General features: G+C 49.5%; 1 protein-coding gene across 7 annotated transcripts; it reads right to left on the reverse strand.

Annotated features, from left to right (window-relative positions):
* Positions 1-1,978: 1,978 nt before the first annotated feature.
* LOC137421448 (uncharacterized) lies at positions 1,979-13,022 on the reverse strand. Of its 7 annotated transcripts, none has more exons than XM_078772759.1 (6): positions 12,852-13,022; positions 11,311-12,131; positions 9,959-10,078; positions 7,262-7,339; positions 4,491-4,619; positions 1,979-3,626 (listed from the first exon to the last, which is right to left on the reverse strand). In XM_078772759.1, the coding sequence occupies exons 2-6, from the start codon at positions 12,098-12,100 to the stop codon at positions 3,286-3,288; spliced, it is 1,458 nt and encodes a 485-aa protein (XP_078628885.1). In that variant the 5' UTR covers positions 12,101-12,131; positions 12,852-13,022; the 3' UTR covers positions 1,979-3,285. The 7 variants fall into 7 exon arrangements, with proteins under 7 accessions (XP_078628885.1, XP_067963626.2, XP_067963627.2 ...); XM_068107525.2 differs by having other exon boundaries at positions 1,979-3,629; positions 11,311-12,134; positions 12,528-13,005; XM_068107526.2 differs by having other exon boundaries at positions 1,979-3,629; positions 12,852-12,993.
* Between the last annotated feature and the right edge of the window lie 8,384 nt (positions 13,023-21,406).

Consider the following 21,406-nt stretch of genomic DNA (forward strand, 5'->3'; position numbering starts at 1 on the left):
GGAGAAGCTGACAATTCGGGTGTAAAGGAGGTTCTTGCTTCGAACAAAAACCTCATCAAAGAAGAGTGCAGACTGCAGTCCCAGTTCTGGAAGAGCACAATTTCAGAAACCGTCTTTTGAACACATCATTAACTAGAACGTCACTCGGTAGAACAGTTTACATTTTGTATCCCACAGACAGGCCGGCTCTGGATCTGGACATGAACCAAAATCGAATCGGCTTGTTCTTGTCATTTATCCAACTCATCCACCTAGTTTTGTCACAATCCGTCCATAACCTTTTGAGATATCATGCGACATATAGTTTTATCCCCATCACTGAATGGTGAAGAATCACTTGGAAAATTATAGTATTCAGATCCGGATATCTTACTATAATTCACCAAATGTCCGTCCGTCCGTTCGAAGGTACTGCAAAAACGGCTCAACCGATCGCAACGATATTTTGGGTGGGTATTCCTGGGACCCCTGGGACTAAAATAGGCTATATTGTTTTTCCAATTTTTCCAATTTTCCAGTTTTTCCAAACACAATGGAATAATATTTACCGATATGAACAGTGATGTGGCTTTTGTTGAAATTCTACAAATACTGTATATTCTACGTACCAGGAGAGAGTAGATCGACTCCTGACGAACTCTTCCGATATAAACATGCGGCTCCGAAGTAACACGGCAGCGTGTGCAAAGCGACTGAGAAACAGGTGTAGCGGCCGCTTCCGTGTTACAGATTCGGCCCGCACTCTTCACATATAAACGTGCGACTGAGAAAGACATGTAGCAGCCACTTTCGTTTTGCAGAATTCAATCTTTTTTCAAAATGAGCGCCATGTACTGTTTAGATTTTGATGATTTGTGTGTGATATGATTTAACGGATGTTTATATGAATCGTTTAAAATAAAAAAAAGCCTTCAATTTCTGATATTTTGCCTTTTCATTTGGGCCTCCCAATTGAAGCCCTGCCCATAGGGCGGTTACCGTTGCTAGTTAACAAAAATTCAACAAAGTCGCCCTTATCACACAACCAATCTCTCCACCAACTTTCGTCCCAATCCATCCACAACTTTTTGAGATATTCTGCTCACAGACAACCTTCGGTGCGGCGGTAACGAGTATCACAACACATTAAAAATCACAGCAGATTAGTGGTTTAGTCATTAGTGGTGATCAACTGTAGACCAATCACGAAACTACAAGCATATTCACTATTATTCGGTTGGGAATATCAAAAGTAAACTGCAACGCTCGAGACGGTATAAATAAATGTCTTGTGATCATCAACATCGTATTTAACACATTCATAGCGATATCTTGGATTTACAACCTGTCGCAAAGCATTGAAAACAAGTTGTAAGAAAATATTTACTAACACTGCAAATTTACACGGAATATTTACACGGAAATAACAGAAGAAGAAGATGATGAACTTCCTTGGTACAGTAATGGTTAGAGCGTCCGCTCCGCGTCTTAGGAGGTCGGTGGTTTGAACCCCGGAAGATTCATACCAAATTATTTAATAATGGTACGTGCTGCTTCCTTGATCGACACTCAGCATTTAACAAACATACAACACGGACAAAACCATAGATTGTGAATAAAAGTTTGGGATTTTTGGGCCAAATGGCATCCTCATATAAATAAGATCCTTGTAAGGGAACCCATCCTTACACATATGTTCCGGCAAGTATCAAAGGTAAATTTAAAATACACTACTCACAATAAGTTAGGGATTGGCAGGTTCTTCGGTGTGGTTGATTTTGTGTATTAATTATGTTGGAAAAAGTTGTTGGTCCTAATTCTATGGTTATTAATGGGTGTGAAAAAACACAGCATTCTTGATTTCAATACCCTAACCCTAACCCCTATAAAAAAAATAAACTCACTCCCACAATATCCCTAACTTATTGTGAGTAGTGTAAATGTGTCATGACAAAACATAACACTTATGACTAATAACATGAAAAGCCAAACAAAATGGTGGATATTGTGACTAATTATATTCAGGAAACATTTCCTACCTGTAAGAGTTACAGCTTTGGTGTTAAACTGTATTCAGAATCATTTTCTGACGAAGAAAAGGACGTTATAAAGTATAAACAGAGGAGCTAGACTAAAAAGAAGAAGAAGTCAGTTTATCCAACATTTTCTTATCCAAAGAAAAGTTTTTTGATGGCCTACTCTCTGACAACAGGCATTTTAAGGCCAAAAAAACGCTACTCGGTGGCCTACTCTCTGACGATGAAAGATATCCACAAGAACAACAAAAAGTCAAACAACATTGTGCAAATGCACCTTGAAAAAGTAGAACAATCTCCACAAATGAAAAATCAAGATGTTCTAATACCTTGTCTCCATGAGCAGGTTTGTGGCAGGCCGCAATGGCCGGCAACATCTCCAATCGCTGCATTTTGCTCCGGGAACTTGTTCGGGATTCGAAAATCTGACTCGAACAACGCTTCTCGGACCAAGAGTGGCAATGTGTGCACCGTGTGGTCATTGCCGACGTCAGTGAGACGACGACAAACCGTCGCCGGCGCCATCACGTCGTACATTCAGTCGTCGTCGCACGCGTTCTTTCCATCCATCTTGTGGTTGAGTAATCAAATCATTAATGGAAACAGCAGGCAACGTCAGTGGGACTGCCATTATAGCGTCCTTGCAAAAATCTTTCATGCCGTGTAACGCACGCCTGCGCAGACGTAACTCGGGCAAACAGCACCGCTATGTTACATGAGGTGCTGATCGAGACAACTTAAACCCCCGGAACCAGACGGAGGAAACTTAAACCCCCGGAACCAGACGGAGGAAACTTAAACCCCCGGAACCAGAGTGACTTGTGCCAGCCAACTAATGGGTTGACAAGGTACAAGTGAAATAAAGGAACAGGAAGTCTGTTTCTTTTCTGTCTAGTTAGGAAGGGATGCCAGGAAAAAAAAGCAAGGGAGGTCGATATACAAGAATAGTTTTGTCAAATCAAGCTATGAGCTTTGGAACAGGGAAGTTATATAAAATGACAAAATATATATAAAAAATAAACATTGATGTAAATAATTGACAAGCCCTGTGTTATAATTGCCGACAAGCCGAAGTAGCCCTGTGTTAGTATATAAACAAAACTACGACGTTAACAGACTATGAAGATAGTCATCTCGAGTCCTTCCAGTAAAGCCTATTCCGAGCTTGTCAAATTTCTACTTGCAAGTTCCTGATCCCAAAAACTATTGTGCATCGTGTCATGCCGACAGTCCACCTGTGTTTTGAGGTTCATCCCGGTGTTCGTTTCTTTCAGGTGTGCATTCGGCTGTGCCTTATGAGTGTGTACGCCAGCAGGAATTCCTTCCCACACATTTCACACTTATAAGGCTTCTCTGCATGAATCCGTTTGTGGCGTGACAAGCCACTGGCATGCGTGAACCGTTCACCACAGAGGATGCACGCAAAGGGCTTAGGGCGCCCACCTGGGCCTGTGTGTAATGACGTCATGAACGCAGGTCGAGATTTCTGCTTTGGCCTGGATCCTGATGGCAATGGCCGCGCCGCAGGGATTGTCGATGGTGACACGAAGGTGCTGGATTGGCCTTGTTCTGAAAGCCCAGTTTTGTTGGGGGTCCATTCTGAAATAGTGCCTGCTGGGAAGAAAGAAAACAGTGACCTTGGGGTTTAAGATTAATAAATGGCAACATTGGAGTTTGCTCTTTCACGAGCCTCGATCTTGTATACAAAAAAAAAAAAAAAAAAAAAAAAAAAAAAAAAAAAATACTGTACAGATTGGGGTTAATATTGTACTTCAAGAGAGCTGTTCACCACCATCTTAGATCATTCCCAATCCTAAACCATGATCTTTTCTACTCTCGTTAACCACACTCAAATCCCCCCTCCTTGGAGTTTCCCTCTTTATCCATAATGTCCAACCCATGCATGCGTGTTTTGCGTCCTGTTTTTGGCTGTTACGTTCTGATCCGTTCACTGTTCTAGGTCTTCCACGAGCCTCGATGATGTATACAAAAAAATGAGAGAAGGGAAAATGGATAACAGCTCATCAAATAAAAACTCGTTTTCCAAAATGGGTACATGTTAAAAGTATATTTTATTGTGTGTTCATTTTGTATTAAATATAGAGGTTAATTTGGATGGCCTGATCTTAGTTGGAAATAAGACTGCTTAGCCAGCCAAGTAAGGCCTGAGTCAGATGGAGTGGAAACAAACAATACGTGAAGGACCCCATCTTCAACCCAAAATTACCCCATTCCCAAACACTCCTTTTTTTTCCCCCCACTTTCTTCTTCCTTGACTAGTCTACTTCCTGTGTTTCATTCAGCTAGTGTGCAGCTTTTCACCCCCATGTGTCCTTCTCCCTCTCCCCTTGACCTCATTCTCCCTTGTAGGCTACTCCGCTGTTGGCGTTTCCACCCTTCCATTTTGCTCTACCTCTTCCACAAGCCTCGATCATGCATATTATTTTTTGTATTTTTTTTAAATAAAAGACTTACCAGAAGTGATCTCATGTCCCAGCCTCTCTCCTTCGCGGTCCCAACCATTCCCCTCTGCTGCAGTCCAACCAGCCATTTCAGGTACCCAACCAACCAGAGCATCAGGGAACCCAGTTTCCTGATCCAAATCTATAGACAAGAGATAATCAAGTGGCACAAGCACTCATTAAACAATCCTATATCTCAGAAAAGAACTAGAACGGCTCTCGGTAAAGAACTCGGTAGAGTGCATACCTCCACCAGGCTGAACAGTTTATGTTTTGTATCCCACTCATAGGCCGGATCTGTATCCGGATCATTCGGCCTTGTACACGCTAAAATCCAATTGCCCTGTTCTTGTCACCGAACCAACTCATCCACCAAGTTTTGTCCCAATGTGTTCACATCTTTTGAGATATCTTGCTATACCGTCGGACCCTGCTAATAGCGGGGGATACGTTCCTGGAAAATGCCGCGAATTGCGAAACCGCGAATGGCGGGGCATTGTTTCAATGGAAAAAGGGGGGATAGGCCCCCAGAGTCGTGAAAATCCACGAAGAGAGGAACAAACCGTGAATGGCGAGGCAAAATCTGCGAATGGCGAGGCAAAATCTGCGAATGGTGAGGCAAATCCTGAGAATGTCGACGATAATCCATGAAGGTTGATGAAAATCCCATGAATGTATGCCGCAGCATTGTTTCAATGGGTAAAAGGTGAATACGTTATGGGTTCCCAGCAGTTCCTGATTCATGGAGGAAATTTTTTAAAGTTTAAAATGTTTTCCACCGCAAATGCACACGATTACAGTTTCATAAAAAATGCTTACAAATAAAAAATTAAAAAACGACAACACCAGGTACAATTTCAAATTTATTGAAGGAATGCAGGCATTGTGGGTAGCTGTGGGAGGGGTGAATACTCTGCACATTGTTTGTGGGGGATGTTATCAGATGATGCCGTATTGAGCCTAGCTGCTAATTTCAATAATAGATTTAATGAAGCATTTTCATTCTATAATTCACGGGGTTGACTCATTTACATAGCTGATGGAACATCCACCATAGCGTTTTCATTGTGCAACATCTCTGATGATGCTTTCCCATAAATTGCAAATTGTAATAGATTTAATGAAGCATTTGCATTCTATAATTAGTGGGGTTGAATTGTTTACTCAGCTGGTGGAACACCCCCCGAAGCTCTCAAATAAAGTCCGGCTAAAATTCGCGGCCTCGAAAGCCATGAAAATGCAAAGCACACAGCAGTGAATGCAGAAGCAGGTCATGCTCGCGGCTCGTTGAAGATGTGTTTTTGCGTATATCCAGCTGCTTTATATGCATGGCTGGTGAAAGATGGGTTTTATAAATGTGTCTAGCTAGCGGCTTGTGAATATATTTTTTGCGCCCTTGAAAAACCGTGAATTCGCGGAACACGGTCACGAATAGAAAAAACCCGGCAAATTTGGAGAACAATTTTCCGTGAATAGAGAAACAGGTCACATTTTATCAACTACGAATACGTGGAACCCGCGAATAGCAGGGTCTGACTGTACTGTATATCGTTTTTGGTCCGATCTCTCAATGGTGAAGAATCACTTAAAACATCCTCGTATCCAGAGCTGGATCTTCACCAAAATAGAATCAATTAGTCTTTGTCACACACCCAACCTGTCCACCAAATTTTTTCCGAATCCACCAACAGTGTTTTGAGATATCCTGCTCATAGACAAACAGACAAATCGACAGGAGTGAAACCTCAACCTCCGTCCACTTTCTGTGGCTGATGCAAAATGTTTTGCCATCTCTGTAATCACAACTTATATTCTTGGGTAAAATGCCAGGGGCACAGAAAAGGCCCCTTTATTGCTTATTGAATGGAAATCAAGGGAGGTGCAAAGCACTCCTTCCATTTTTAGATTTTGGGACAGTTTCTCTGTATGCATCTTTAACATGAAAGCTGGAAGGTGTGAAAACATTTTGTTACCTAGGAGACATGCTGAATGGAGAAGGTGGATCAGACTCGGCAACGGTTGCTAGAGTGAGATGTGCATGGAAGAAGTTTTGAGAACTGAGTGGCGTGCTGACGAGGAGGCGAGTGTCGTTGAAGCTGAAGGGAAAGGTGTATGCTGCATGTGTGAGAAGTGTTATGATTTATGGGAGGGAGACATGGGTAATGAACGTAGAGCAGCAAGGAAGGATGGAAAGGGTGGACATGCAAATGGTTCGGTGGATGTGTGGAGTATCGTTGAGAGAGAGGAAGACAAATGATGAATTGCGAAAGATGATGGGAATAGAGCCTGTGATAGATGCTGTGAAGAGAAACAGTTTGAGATGGTTTGGTCATGTGTTGAGGAAGGATGAAAGTGACTGGTTGAGAAGAGTGATGGAAATGAATGTGGAAGGAAGTAGATGACGGGGAAGACCGAGAAAGACTTGGCTAAAGACGGTCGAAGAAGAAATGCGGGCCAGGGGGTTAAGGGGAGATGCAGAAAATAGGGCAAAATGGAGAACATTGTCATGGGGACCACAAGGCTAACCCCCGCTCTTGCAGGGAAAATGGCCTTTTAAAATGCCTGTTGTTGTTGTTGTATGTAAAAGCAGCATACAGAGAAACGATCCCTTATAGAAAGGGAGGGGCACTTTGCCCCTCCCTTTGGCTGTGTGTAGTCACTGGCTAATACTTAGTAAATAGCAGACTGCCCTGTAAATCAACCAAAATGAATCTTATCAATCAGGTTTGAAAAGCAAACACAGCCCCAACACCCGGCACTCAATCCACGTGCAGGCCATCTCACCTGACTCAGTTTTGATCATCGATTCGTGGTTTTCATCCTCAGGACACACAGCTGCCTTGCTGTCCTGCATATAGCCTTCTGGAAAATGTGGGAGAGAATAAAAATTTACATCATGCATGTCAAATGTTAAACGACACGGTAGAAAATGATAGCTCAAGTCATTAAGAATAGCCTCACATCATTACAAAAAATCACAACAATAATGTGAAAGGCCGCAGGGCGAAGAGCAAATTGCAGCCATAAGAATACCTATGTCACGTTCATATGATCACTTTTAAAACCAAGTTATTTAAATTAATTATTTAAAAATACAGTGCGTTTTGTCAGATGAAATAAAGCTCGTCAATGAAAAGCAAAAAATAAACAAAATTAGGGAGTTCATAGAACACCTAACCCCACATGCGCTGTCTTGAGAAATAAGGACATAGAAGCCGTCTACTAGCGGTAAACTTCATCGATTGTAATGACGTGTGTGTGTGTGTGTGGTGTGTGGTGTGTGGTGTGTGGTGTGTGTGTGTGTGTGTGTGTTTGTCCACCACTGCAAAACCATGAATCCTAGCAGCCCGAAATGTTGCAAGCATACTAAGGGAACTCTAAAGGAATGCATGAATAAAAACTGGGTGCTTGGATGAGTATTGTTACGTTTGTGGGGGTCGAGGACAAATTGCCATAATGGAGATAGGATTGTATAAATTAGCATGGCCCATGTGCGAGTAGGAAGCCCATCTTGATGTACATAAGTAGAAAAACAAACTGAGCTTAAGGAGTGTTTATGTGTCACCACACGGAGGGTGGTTTTGTGTTAGTTAAATAGGGCTTAAGGATAATTCCCAGTATGTAATTGCCTCCTGTGATTTTCCCTTATGTTTTTACATTCACTCAGCCGGCCATGCAAACGAGTGCTCCATTAAACCACAACTACCGGCATAAAGGCCGACAGAGACCCGAACATTTGCCGATCGACAATTAACCCCGCTCACAAATCAAGTAAGGAAAAAGGCCACGCCCCAAAGTTGGTGATTGGTCGAGCCCGACCATGGAGTGATTGAGTAGAACCCGGCGATTGGTCGGGATGACGTCGGTGTGACGTGAGAGCGAAGGTTTGAGGGGGAGTAAAGAAGAAGAAAAAGCAAACTCGCTCTCTCTCGGGTTGGCTTCATGGTGAGCGGACTCTTTCTGTCTCGGGCTCAGGGCTGCGTCTGGCCCGAGTGCGCTTGCGAGGAGAGTTTTCCTGGAACTGTTGTGGACAACTTTCACGTTTTAGCGTGAGGAGGAGGGATTAGCGACGGTGGTGCGCCTTGGAGGCGCTGGGAGGGGCTGCGTTGTGCTTCCTCGGACAGCAGAGGGACACGAAGGAGGGCGTCGTCGAAAAGTACCTCACGTTGGGACGTTGAAGAGCACGACTCCACGCCATCTTGTCCGCTTCTTGCGCGGTGGCTTCAAGAATCGCCGACCACTCAGCTCCTACACGTCCTCGTTGAAGCCAAAGCCGAGTGCTGGCACATTAAAAAGGGATTTTCTTTTATTTTATCTTTTCCCCTGTCATGTCATTGTGCGTCTGCGAGTGGAGACGTCTCAATTAGGAATTATAGTTTTTACATCGCCTTTCATTTTTATCTCTTGCATTTATTTTCATTAAATCCTTTATTGTTGCATTTCATTTGTGGTGTTCGTTTCCTTGTTGTGGGGTTCAGATTTACCCCGTGTGCTTTCGTACAGATAATTCCTCAGTTCCTTCCCATCCCGCGTGCGCCAAAAAGTACCACCAAGTTTCGAACTGCTGCCTCGGAGTTAACCGTTCGGCTATCCGTCCAAGGCTGGTTTTCATCAGCAACGGACTTGACAGTATAAACACACCTTTTGAAGATCTTTTGAAGATCGCTATCCCTCGCAGGGGTCTTAAGTTTTGTTTCGGCCTGCAAAAAATGCCTTGCCTTGGAACAGACCGCAACGGTTTTTGCATGATGAAGCACTCAGAATTTGTTTTTCCACTTTCCTCACACATCATCGAATGTCTGATCTTTCGAATGTTTGCTTTTGTAGATTCTATAGTTTTCAAATTAGGAGCATGGAGCGATTTTATGCTCCATAGTCTGCTTGCCTTATAAATCTGCCTTATGATTTGAGGATCGGTGTTGGAGTCAAATATGCACATTTTAAGAAATCGGCGATTCTTATAACCAAATGTAGAAACGTATTTATTTATGGAAGCCCATAATCCCTCCTGCTGTCATCTTAATTCATAGCTCCTTACTCGAATGGGACTTGCGATACTTTTAGGTTTGAACCCAAAGATTTGAACCATCTGTTTTTAAAAAATCTCTATGACGGACCCATGGATTGCGTCTATTTCATCTATAGATTGCATCTGCAGATTGCATCTTGCAAATTGCATCTTGCAAATTGCATCTATAGATGCAATAGAATGCATCTATTTCAAAGCATTAAATAGGTGGGGATTGGTGTCAGATCTGCTGACCATTTTTGGCCATTTGAACGAGAAGAAGGGAGGGAAAGGTGTAGGGTGGGTGGAGGCAGGGGACGTGGTGGGAGGAGGGACTCTGCGTTTCCCGGCAATGCCGGGCACCTTTGCTAGATTTAAATAAAATAAAGTGTGCTACCTCTGCACCATCCTGTTGATAGCTTTGTCAACATTATCCTTACTCGATGATAATAATAATCATTATTATACACTACCATCAATGAAGTCTTCGTTATCCCAGTTATGGTTCTCTTCATTCTCTGCACATGCAGCAAGAGCATCGGTTGGCCCCTCTCTGGCATTAACAATCACCCCATCTTCCATGATCTCCTCACCTAGAGAACGGCACACATTCATGTCATCCAACAAGGTACATACACGCCCTTTGTCAAACCAATGCCACCACCTTCCTATTTTAGTTGTTTGCTTTCCCATTGAAGGCAACAAATAACAAATTAAAGCCATATGCCTTATATGTTATGCATAAGAGATGCCATCCATATTTTTCAAGCTATATTCCTTGGAGAGAAGTACACTTACTCCAGGTAAGTCCCAGACATGAGGGGCCTCAGTGGAGCCTATTTCGTTCGAATCAGCAGTCCTTTGATTATATCTGCTTTCGTATGCAGCACAAGGCTGTGGGGTAGCATCATTGGCTGAGGGTGTGGCTGTGCCGCTGATGGAATGCCCAATGTAGGCAGTGATGGCAGATGGGGCGCCCGTGTAACGTCCATCCGAATGACGGCACAAACATTGATGGATCACCTTGCCCGTGAAAGCCTGGGATGACAGTTTATTGCTGGGTCGGGATTCAAACCCAGGCGAGACAGCTAAGAGGCGAGTGTGCGTACCTCGAGTCATCTTGTCAGTCTCAATCCTTTCATTATGTACTGCCCACATATTTTGGCTGCACCATAACGTGTACCAATAAAATATATAAAAAAATGCAATGGAAAGTAAATAAATGCAAAAAAAAAAAAAAAAATCTTAGAATTTTCCTGCAAGAGAAAGGACAGGGAACGGAATTGGAAGGGGAAGGGGAAGGGGAAGGGGAAGCTGTGATTGGGTCATTGTAAAGCGAGTTTTTTTAAATGCACTTACAGGAAGACGAGAACCTGGAATGGAAGGAAGCTTTCAGAGCAACGGCTGCACAGTACTCGGGGTTTGATTGGTTGTCAAGGACAACAAGCGTTAAAGAGCACCTTCTGGCAAGGAATTTTTCTCTAACGAGGCTACCAAGAATGATGTCCTGCGCTGGACATATACACGTCCAAAATGATTCCAAACTGAAAACATACGAAAACTTCCGCATCGGAGAGAGAGGTCTGTGTGCAAAGCTGGACGATACCTCAAAAAGTAAAGGAAGTTTCTTTGTACATCATGATCAGACAAACCGTTGTTCAAATAATATTTGCAGCACCCTCGGAATTAAATTACAAAAATCCCTTTAAAATCACACAGTCGCTGAATGCCATCCCCAAATAGAAAAATAGAATCACAGCTGTGAACAGTCGATCAACATTCCTTGACCAAACAAAGCTTATTGCTCAAGATGCAATCAACCCACCAGGTGGGAAATCCTGCGGAGTCGGCGCACGCTCTTCGGTGTCCAGAGTTGGTTGAAGACGCGAAAAGGTCGTCGCAGAATGAAGCAGCTCCTGACCAAGGCTCGTCAGCATTTCTACAATGGCTTGCAGCAAAGAGCATGCCAGCGGTTGTTGGGTCCAGCCCTGATCACGACCTCCCTCGCCATTACAATCCTGCTCATGGCCCTCAAAATCGATGCCTCCTCTTTTGTTTCTCTTCATCTGTGTGCCTCTTTCTTCCTCTCTCTTAAACAGGGCCTCTCTGTTGTCTCCTTCTTCAAATGTGTTAATCGAGTTATTGGGGTAAACGTGCTCCTTCTCAGGGGAGAACGGTGGTTGTTGCTGTGGTGGGGTCACAGTCTTGACAAGGCGCCGAAGTGCAACATACGATGCAAATGGGAGAAACCGACGAGCAGCATCCAAGAACTCAGCGCGTACAGCCGGCTCCTCGGCGCAGGCGCGCAAGTCAGCCAGGTCTCGGATGCCCAGGTACCGTGCCACGGCTTGGCCGAATCGTGGGGTCATCCCTTGTTGGGACAGCCACACTGAGAAAGAGTGCGTCGGCTGTGCGATCTCACTCTGACCTTGGCTCGGTAACTGGAACATAAATTGTCGCTGTGGCTGAGGCTGGGGTCTAGGCCTCAGGTGATGCTTCTGTCTGGGTTGAGATTGCTGCAGAGTGTGAATAAGCTGGGGTTGGTGCTGAAGCTGGGGTTGGAACTCTTGTCCAAGTGGATGCAGTGGAGTTTCAGGTAGCAGAGTAGTGGCCATTTGTGGAGGAAACTCCCACTGGATCGAGATCCTGCTAGGCAGGGGCAGGGGTTGGAGATGATGCTGGGTGGGGGAAGGGGTTTGAGATGATGCTGGGTGGGGGGCAAGGGATGGAGATTTTGGGGAGTGGGGGCAGGGGATCAAGCTGATGATGGATGGGAGGCTGGGGATCGAGATCCTGCTTGGGGGCAGGGGGGGGAGGGAGGGGGGTGGGGGAAGAGGGGAGCGGATGGGCTGTGGATGGAGATCCCGGTGGGAAGCTGGGTGTCGAGATATGCTGGGTGGGGGGCTGTTGATCAAGATGACGTTAGGGGGAAAGGGGGGCACAGAATCGAGATATTTGGGGAACGGGGGTAGAGATAGAGACTCTGAGGAAGTCAGGGATCGAAATAAGAGATGAAAATAAAGGTGAATTGAATATAATTACCCAGAAGTCCAGCAGAATGCGAGACAACTCGTTTCGTGAGAGGATGCAAACAAGTACACTTACAGTTACACTTACAGTACGAGTACCGGAGAACAAATGCGGCCGATCTCAAGAAAGTAACAACGGACAAGGACCGCGACACGGCCTCAGGAATTAAAACAGTCTATGCCCTGCACTGATGACGTCGAACTCCCGGTGTCGAGGAAGATGTGAATGTGGAAGCGAAGAAGGTAAAACCGGAAGAGTATGCAACGGGAAAGATGGAGATTGAGAGGGACAGAGTGGATTGGTAGAAAAAAATATATATTTAAGAGCGCGTCACACTTCGCCTCACGACATCGACAATGGAGGTTGTGGAGTGGAGAGCAGCATTGACTTCGGCAAAATCGAAATCACCAAGTTTGTTTCGAAACGAGAATGTTTTCATAAAACGAGGACTCGTTAACTCAGCAAACGTTACAGTTATGAAGCACCAATCAGAGATTGAGATCTACTGAAGGCCCCGCCTCTTTAATCCGTGTAGTTGTTGTTGTTGTTTATATTTTCTCCCTTCGTCGCTATTTTTATAAGTGCCCTTTTTACATAAAAATATATAATATTGTCATTCAGAAACTGACACCCGAATATTAATTCATCTATCTATAATTCCATTAATCTCTGTGTGTATGTGTGTATGTCTGTTTGTATGTGTGTATGTGTGTATGTGTGTCTGTGACCGCTGTTTCTCGACAACTACCGGTCCGATATACTTGAAACTTGCCAGGTATATTGCTGGGGACCCGAGGATGTGCCTTTTCAAGGTTTGAAATTAATCGGACAAGTAGTTACCGAGCTATGGCGATTTCTTTACCAAACACCGCAAGCCGTTCGCTTTGGACCAAACCATTTCATGTAAATAGAGGGGGGGGTTCTGTGGTCGTTGCGAATGGACCAAACCATTCATGTAAATAGAGGGGGGGGGGTTCTGTGGTCGTTACTGCCACGTGGTTTCAAAGTTTTTTTTCGTTGTTGTTGTTTGCACGCATGTTTTTTTGCACCCACGTACGGGCACGCCCTAGGATGTTTACACACACGCACCCCTACACAAATTTTTTTTTTTTTTTTTTTTTGGCAAGGAACGGGCACCCACGTACGGGCACGTCCTAGCTTATATATAGTACGGGCATGCCCTAGTAGATATTAATTAGAGCAGTTTAAGGAGTGTTCAGTTTCGAAGTTTCTTACAGGGCGTTAGCCAAGTGGCTCAAACACTCAAGCAAGCACTTCATTGGAAACCTTTAAAGAACGGCTTGCTTGGCAAGCGCTAGCTAGCTGCTTGGTAACTGAACAGACCCCTTGTTATATAAAGTTGCATGTAGATAAACCACAACTACGTTTGGTATCTGTGGTTTACCATGACGAACCCCTAACAGTAACACTAACAGTAACAGTAACACTAACAGTAACAGTAACAGCCCCACGGAGCAACGGCGCAAATGTCTTAGTTTGTTGTCCAAGTGGATGCACAATTGTCTGTTTATCCACACCGTAAAATTAGAAACTCAAGAAAGGAAATTCCATCATTGGTGCATTAATATGACTGAATTGCGAAATTTCCACAAGTAACTTTAGTCTAATGCCGCTACCTACACCACCATGGACAACAAGCACCGAGCAAAATGTAATGGTGAACTTGCCCAATAAGTTCAATAACATTTAAATTTTGACAAAGATCGTACGATATATAATTTGACGAGCGTCTGTTTATATGTTTGTTTGACTTCTTTGGAACCAAAAGCTCTAAGAACGGTTGCTTGCCCATGCTCTACCTTTTACAAATGCTGAACCTGAAGCAAAGAGGCAGCACATACTGAAGGAGCTCGGGCTCCCACGTCGATCGGAAGAAGGGACGCGACAAAAAGCTGGAATTCGTCCGAGTTGCTTTATTCAAACAAAACACTCAGGTACTCTGAAAAGCCCGTTTATCGGGCAGCAATATATATACACACATTATCCCGGAGCGTTTGCCCAGGAAAGGCGAGAGGGGGCGTGGCCGAGCGTCCTGGCTGCGGCCTGGCAAGTTGAGGGCGAGCCTGCCCGGGCATGCCCGGGCGTCCCAACCGAGGCCTGGCAAGTTGAGCGCGGGCCTGCCGGGGCGTCCTGGACGATCCCGGCATGGTGATCGCTCCGCGTCCTTGATAGGTGCAAGGCGATTGTGAAAACCCAGCGGTAGCCGCTACACACGTCCCCCCAGAATCGACTTGCACCGGCAGGGTCAATTTGAGGGGGGTCCTGATGACCCGGCCGAAGCGACCCCTGGCGGGTCGTGGGGGGGGGGGGGGGGTCCGGTGTGGTGGTGGGCGGTCGAGTGGGGGGGGGGGTCCGGTGTGGTGGTGGGCGGTCGAGTGGGGGGCACCGTGGACGGGGGGCGGCCTCGCCGCGGCGGAAGGGCCACCCGTGGTGGTTGGTCGACGTCCACGTGCGCCGGCTTGAGGCGGTCCACCGCAATCTGGTCCGACCTGCCGCCGATGTCGATGACGAACGACTTGTCCAGTCGCAGGACCCGGAAGGGCCCGTCGTACGGTGGCCGGAGTGGCCCCCGATGTGCGTCGTGACGCACAAAAACATACTCCGCTGTGCGAAGTGCTGGGGGGACGTAGGACTGGGGGTCACCGTGGTGGGATGTTGGCACGGGGGCAAACCGTCGGGCGGCCTCCTGGAGGTCCGAGCGCTAGTGAGCTGCGGACCAGGGACTGGTAGCGTCGGGCACGAATTCGCCCGGGACGCGTAGCGCCTGGCCGTAGACAAGCTCGGCGGTGGATGCCTGGAGGTCCTCCTTGGGGGCCGTGCGGAGGCCCAAAAGGACTCACGGCAGCCGGTCGGCCCAACCGCCGTCTCGAAGGCCGGCCATCAGCGCGGCCTTCATGGAGTGGTGGAATCGCTTGCACAACCCGTTTGCTTGGGGGTGGTAGGCCGTAGTACGGTGGAGCTTGACCCCCAGGTTGCGGGCGACCGCGACCCACAGCTCGGAGGTGAACTGTGGTCCGCGGTCTGATGAGATGTCCGCCGGTGCGCCGAAGCGGGCGACCCAGGTGGCGATGAAAGCCTGCGCCACGTCGGCGGTGGTGGTGGAGATGAGGGGAACGGCCTCCGGCCACCTGGTGGTCCTGTCCACCATGGTGAGCAGGTGTGTGAACCCCCGTGACGGGGGGAGGGGGCCCACCAGATCCACGTTGACGTGGTCGAAACGTCGTTCGGGCACGGTGAAAGGTGCCAACGGGACCTGGGTGTGTCGGTGGACCTTGGCCCGTTGGCAGGCTGTGCAGGTGCTGGTCCAATCGCGGACGTCCCGACGAAGGCCGTGCCAGATGAATCGCGCCGACACCAGCTTCTGGGAAGCTTTCCGGCCCGGGTGGGAAAGGCCGTGGAGGGAGGCGAAGATGCGGCGTTGCCAGGTGACGGGCACGATGGGGCGAGGCTGGCCTTGGGAGACGTCGCAGAGCAGGACAGTGTCCGCGAAGGGGATGTCGGCCAGGCGGAGGCCCGTGTCCGCCGCCCGGAGGCTTGCGCCATGGTGTCGGTGGTTTGGTCCGCCGCCATAAGCGCGAAGTCCACGCCCAGGTGGACCGCGTTCGCGCTGGCCCGGGAAAGACAGTCGGCCACGGCGTTGTTTTTGCCGGCGACGTGCCGGATGTCCGTGGTAAACTCCGACACGGCGGAGAGGTGGCGCTGTTGGTGGGTCGACCACGGCTCGTCGGCTCCGTGACCTTGGCCATTGCGTAAACCAACGGCTTGTGGTCGACGAACGCCGTGAAAGGTCGGCCCTCCAGGAGGTGGCGGAAATGGGGGATGGCCAGGTGTAGACCGAGGAGCTCACGGTCAAACGTGCTGTATTTGAGCTCGTTCGGCCGGAGCTGCCGGCTGAAAAAAGCGAGTGGCTGCCAAACCCCGTTCACCCATTGCTCATGTACGGCGCCCACCGCGTAGTCGGAGGCATCCGTGGTGATGGCGATGGGAGCGTTGAGCACCGGGTGAGCGAGCAGTGTTGCGTCGGCGAGGGCCCGCTTTGAGCTTTGGAAGGCCGCGTCCATTGCTGCGGACCAGGCGATGTCGTGCTTGGCCGGCTTGCCCCGGAGGGCTTCGTAGAGGGGCCGCATGAGTTGAGCAGCGCGGGGCACGAAGCGGTGATAAAAATTCACCATTCCCAGGAATTCCTGCAGGGCCTTTATGGTGCGGGGACGCGAGAACGTGGTGATGGCCTCGACCTTGGTTGGCAGTGGCACGGCCCCGTTCTTGGTGATGTGGTGGCCCAAAAAATCAACGGCCGTCGTGCCGAAGTGGCATTTGGCCGGGTTGACGATGAGGCCGTGCTCGCTGAGGCGCCCGAACAGTGTTCGGAGGTGGAGGAGGCGCTCGGCCCGGGACGTGCTGGCGACGAGGATGTCGTCCAGGTAAACGAAAAGGAACGGCAGGTCACGCAGCACGCCGTCCATCAAGCGCTGGAACGCCTGAGCCGCGTTCTTGAGACCAAACGGCATCCGTAAGAATTCGAATAAGCCGAACGGCGTGATGACTGCCGTTTTAGGGACGTCGGCCGCCCTGACAGGTACCTGGTGATATCCCCGTATGAGATCAATTTTCGAAAAAATGACCCGTCCCACCAGACGGGCGGAGAAGTCTTGGATGTGCGGGATCGGATACCTGTCGGGGGTGGTAGCGTCGTTAAGGCGGCGGTAGTCGCCACATGGGCGCCAGCCGCCCCCTGGCTTTGGGACGATGTGTAGTGGCGAAGCCCACGCGCTATCGGAGCGCCGCACGATGCCGAGGTGTTCTAAAGCGTCGAACTCGGCTTTGGCCACGGCAAGCTTGGCTGGGTCGAGGCGGCGGGCTCTGGCCCGTGGTTGGTATGTGGTGCTCGATCCCATGCCGTACTGCGACGGCCGAAAACGTCGGCCGCGTGAGGGCCGGGAACTCCGTGAGCAGGCGAGCAAACTCGTTCGCCGCTGGGAGGGCGCATGCCAGCTCGGTCGGTGCGGAGCTGCTCAATGTGCATACCAGGGAGCTGAAGGTTTCGGCGTTGATTAAACGACGCCGTTGGACGTCCACCAGCAGTCCGTGTGCGCAGAGGAAGTCGGCGCCTAGCAGAGCCATGGGCACGTTTGCGGTTACAAACGTCCAAGCAAAGCGTTGGCCGCCGAAGCAGAGGGTGACGTTGCGCGGGCCGAAGGTGCGGATGGCCGATCCGTTGGCCGCAACCAAGGAGGGGCCGCAAACCGCGGACTGCCTGTCCTGGTCAGAGGCGGGTATGACACTCAGTTGGGCGCCGGTGTCGCACAGGAAGCGCCGTCCGGACGCTTTATCCGTGATGAACAGTAAGTTGCCCGTGTGGCCGGCGCTCATGGCTGGTAATGAACGCCGGCCCGGCCGTTTCCTGGCCTGCCGAAGGTGCATGGGGGTCGGCATGTCCGGGCCTTCTGTCCGAACCTGGCATGATAGTAACACCACGCTTGGTCAGGTGGAGGCCCCCTGTCGTCGTGCTGGAGGTGGTCGGCTCGGTGTAGCGGCCGCCAATTGCGTCGGCAGTTCGGTCGTCGACCGTGCCGGGTGCTCGGGCGCCATGGGTGTTGCGTCGGACGGCGGTGGGCCCCAGGTCGCTGCTGCGATGCGCTGGCCTGCGGCGGAGATCTTGTCGGCTTCCCTGGCAAGGGCACGGGGATCCGTGATCGTCGTGCTTGCCAGGGGGAGGCGTACCGGGCTAGGCAGCTGACGGAGGAACAGCTCCCGGAACAGGAATGCCGGAGAGTGCTCGCCGAGCAGCGAAAGCATGTAGTCCATTCGCTCGGAAGGGCGCGTGTCGCCGAGCTCGGGCAGGTCGAGCAGGCGCCGTGCGCGTTCCGCCGATGGGAGGGCGAAAGCGTTGAGGAGAAGCTTTTTAATCGCGCCGTATTTGTCAGCGGCTGGCGGGCTCTCGAGGAGGCTCAGGGCGCGGGCCGCGGTGGCTGAACCGAGCGCTGCTACCACATGGTGGAAGCGGGTGTCGTCGGCCGTGATGCCTCGCAGGGCGAACAGGGAGTCCGCCTGTGCGAACCAAACCGCTGCGTGAGCCTCCCAGAAGGTAGGCAGTTTAAGGGCCACTGCCGTGTCCATGTCGGTAGGTCACCAATGAAGGAGCTCGGGCTCCCACGTCGATCGGAAGAATGGACGCGACAAAAAGCTGGAATTCGTCGGGCGTCCCGACCGAGGCCTGGCAAGTTGAGCGCGGGCCTGCCCGGGCGTCCTGGACGAGCCCGGCATGGTGATCGCTCCGCGTCCTTGATAGGTGCAAGGCGATTGTGAAAACCCAGCGGTAGCCGCTACAATACCATATTAAAGCCTTTGGTATGTCTCGGCCAGGGTTTTGGCGTTTGAACAACGTACTTCCAGGACTCAAAACAAAAGGGACGCTCCAACCATGACAATACCAAGTTGCTTATATTTAGAGGACATGGAGTAAACGAGGAACGTTGATCAGTTGTAATCAAATGAGGTTGTGAAGAGCAGGAAATCTACATGTATATATATATCTACTAGCAGAAGTACCCGGCATTGCCGGGCGGGGGAGAGGAGTGGGAGAGGGGGGGAGGGGAGAAGTGGGGGGAGGGGTAGGGGGAGGGGGGGAGGGGTAGGGGTAGGGGGGAGGGGTAGGGCGGAGGGGTAGGGGTAGGGGTAGGGGGGAGGGGGGAGGGGTGGGGGGGAGGGGTAGGATGGGGAGGGGGGAGGGGTAGGGGGGATGGGTAGGGGAGGGGGGAGGGGTAGGGGGGATGGGTAGGGGAGGGGGGAGGGGTAGGGGGATGGGGGGAGGGGAGGGGTGGAGGGGTAGGGGGTATGGGGGGAGGGGGAGGGGGAGGGGTAGGGGGGGAGGGGTAGGGGGGATGGGTGGGGGAGGGGGGAGGGGTAGGGGGGATGGGTAGGGGAGGGGGGAGGGGTAGGGGAGGGGGGAGGGGGATGAGGGGAGGGGGAGGGGGAGGGGGGATGGGAGGGGGGAGGGGAGGGGAGGGGGGAGTGGGGAGTGGAGGGGAGGGGGAGAGGGCAGGGGGGAAGGGGTGGAGGCTGGGTGGAGGGGGGAAGGGGAGAGGGTAGGGTGGAGAGGGAAGGGAGGAGGAAAGGGAGGGGGAGGGGGAAGGGGGGAGGGGGAGGGATGGGGCGGGAGGGCGGAGGGATGGGAAGGGGAGGGGATGGGAGGGGGAGGGGAGGGGAATGGGGTGAGGGGAGAGGAGAGGGGGGAAGGGAGGGGGGAGGGGGAGGGGAGGAGAGGGGGGAGGGGAGAAGAGGGGGGAGGGGAAGGGGGTTTGGGGGGAGGGGGAGGAGAAGAGGGGTGGGGGGGAGGGGGTGGGGAAGGGGGAGGGGAGGGGGAGGGGGGAAGGGGTTGTTAGGGGTGTACTAAATGTAGGGGTGTACTTGCTTTTTCCACATGCGAAATTTGCATTTATGTTTATTTAAATTATACAATGGACTACAAAATGTAAATGTTTCATGATATTTGTTATATTATATCACCTTTATCTATCAATATTGTTGAAATGAAGATCAAATTGCTGTATGTTGAAATATGTTGAAAAAGTCAAAACTTTACATGGGGTGTACTTACTTTTTCACGTGACTGTATATAGACATAAAGAAAATACAATGAAACAACTCAATATTCTGGGTTTATGATTTTTCAGGTAGAAATTATTCCTCTTTTTTGTATGGCATGGTCGAGGCTCGTGGAAGAGCTAGTACCTGAAACCTAGAGGAGACAAACACCATCCACCTGTCTGCGATGGTGAAGTGATAGACCATTGGATTCAGCTTCATCGTGGGAGATTCCAATGATCTTGAAAGCCTAGACGTGAAGCTGGGGAGCCAGCCCAGAGGGGGGAGCAGTACTCCATCAGGCTGCAGATGAAGGCCTTGGAGGTGGACAGGGACTCAGGTGTGCCAAACCAGGACTTTGCACGACGGAGGAAGCCCAGTCGGCAGCTGGCTTTGGAGGCCAACATTTAAACGTGTGTGGTTTGCCCAAGAAAGAGCATGGCTGAGAGTGAGACCCAGGAGTTTGAATGACTGAATTTCCTGAAGAGGATTGTTTAGAAAGTAGATTGGGGAGGGATGGTGGATTTGCCATGACGGTGCTTTCAGAGAGAGGTAGTGCAAGTGTGAGATTTGTCAGGATTGAAAGACATATTCCAAATGTTTGAACAGCTTGTGATTGTGCCAAGGTCTGAAGAGAGGTCATGCCCACTGGGGTCTCCAGGTCTGTGAATGGCTCAACGAGACTTTTCCGGACTGATAGATGGGTTGTGCTTCGCCCAATGTGCCCTGGTCCCCTATTTCGCCTGACCTCACCACGTGCAAAATTTCAAATTGGGGCTTTCTTTCTTAAGGGCAAGGTTTACACAACTCAACTAGCAAACATTCAAGACCTGAAAGGGTAGATTCAAGCAGGTGGAGAAATTATGGTCGGAATGCGACATAAAATGGTCTTGGAGTATCGTGAAAAGGATGCGCACACACTGCCTGAAAATGATGGAAATCACGTCAAAATTCACAACTAATTTCGTACACTTCTAAATTAAATAATTTTTACCACAAAAACTTGACACATGTACTTATATCCTGTAAATAATTTGTTTGATTTAGTTTCTTACCAACATAATTACAGGTGTTCAAAACAAGGAATAGATAAATGGCCCACCCCGTGCATACTTGCACAGAGTTCGGTCAAAATCCGTTCAGCGGTTCACAAGCTATCACGGTAACGAAAATCTGCTATGCACGCACGGACGGACACAAAGCCGGATGGATAACTCCAAAACATAATGCGGAGGCATAAAAAGGTGGTTATTGCTTTTGAAGTCATCACAGACATTTACACCCGG

This window comes from Myxine glutinosa, chromosome 2, assembly GCF_964187855.1.
Source record: "Myxine glutinosa chromosome 2, kmMyxGlut1.1, whole genome shotgun sequence".
In the NCBI taxonomy this organism is placed as follows: domain Eukaryota; kingdom Metazoa; phylum Chordata; class Myxini; order Myxiniformes; family Myxinidae; genus Myxine; species Myxine glutinosa.

What these genes read in the sequence shown, in the direction of transcription:
- LOC137421448 (XM_068107525.2), bottom strand. Translation starts at nt 12,100, where the DNA reads ATGGCCACTACTCTGCTACCTGAAACTCCACTGCATCCACTTGGACAA. An exon ending in GATGATCAAAACTGAGTCAG is followed by an intron (nt 4,620 to 7,261) that starts GTGAGATGGCCT and finishes TCTTGTCTATAG; the next exon opens with ATTTGGATCAGGAAACTGGG. An exon ending in GGGACATGAGATCACTTCTG is followed by an intron (nt 3,630 to 4,490) that starts GTAAGTCTTTTA and finishes CTTTCTTCCCAG; the next exon opens with CAGGCACTATTTCAGAATGG.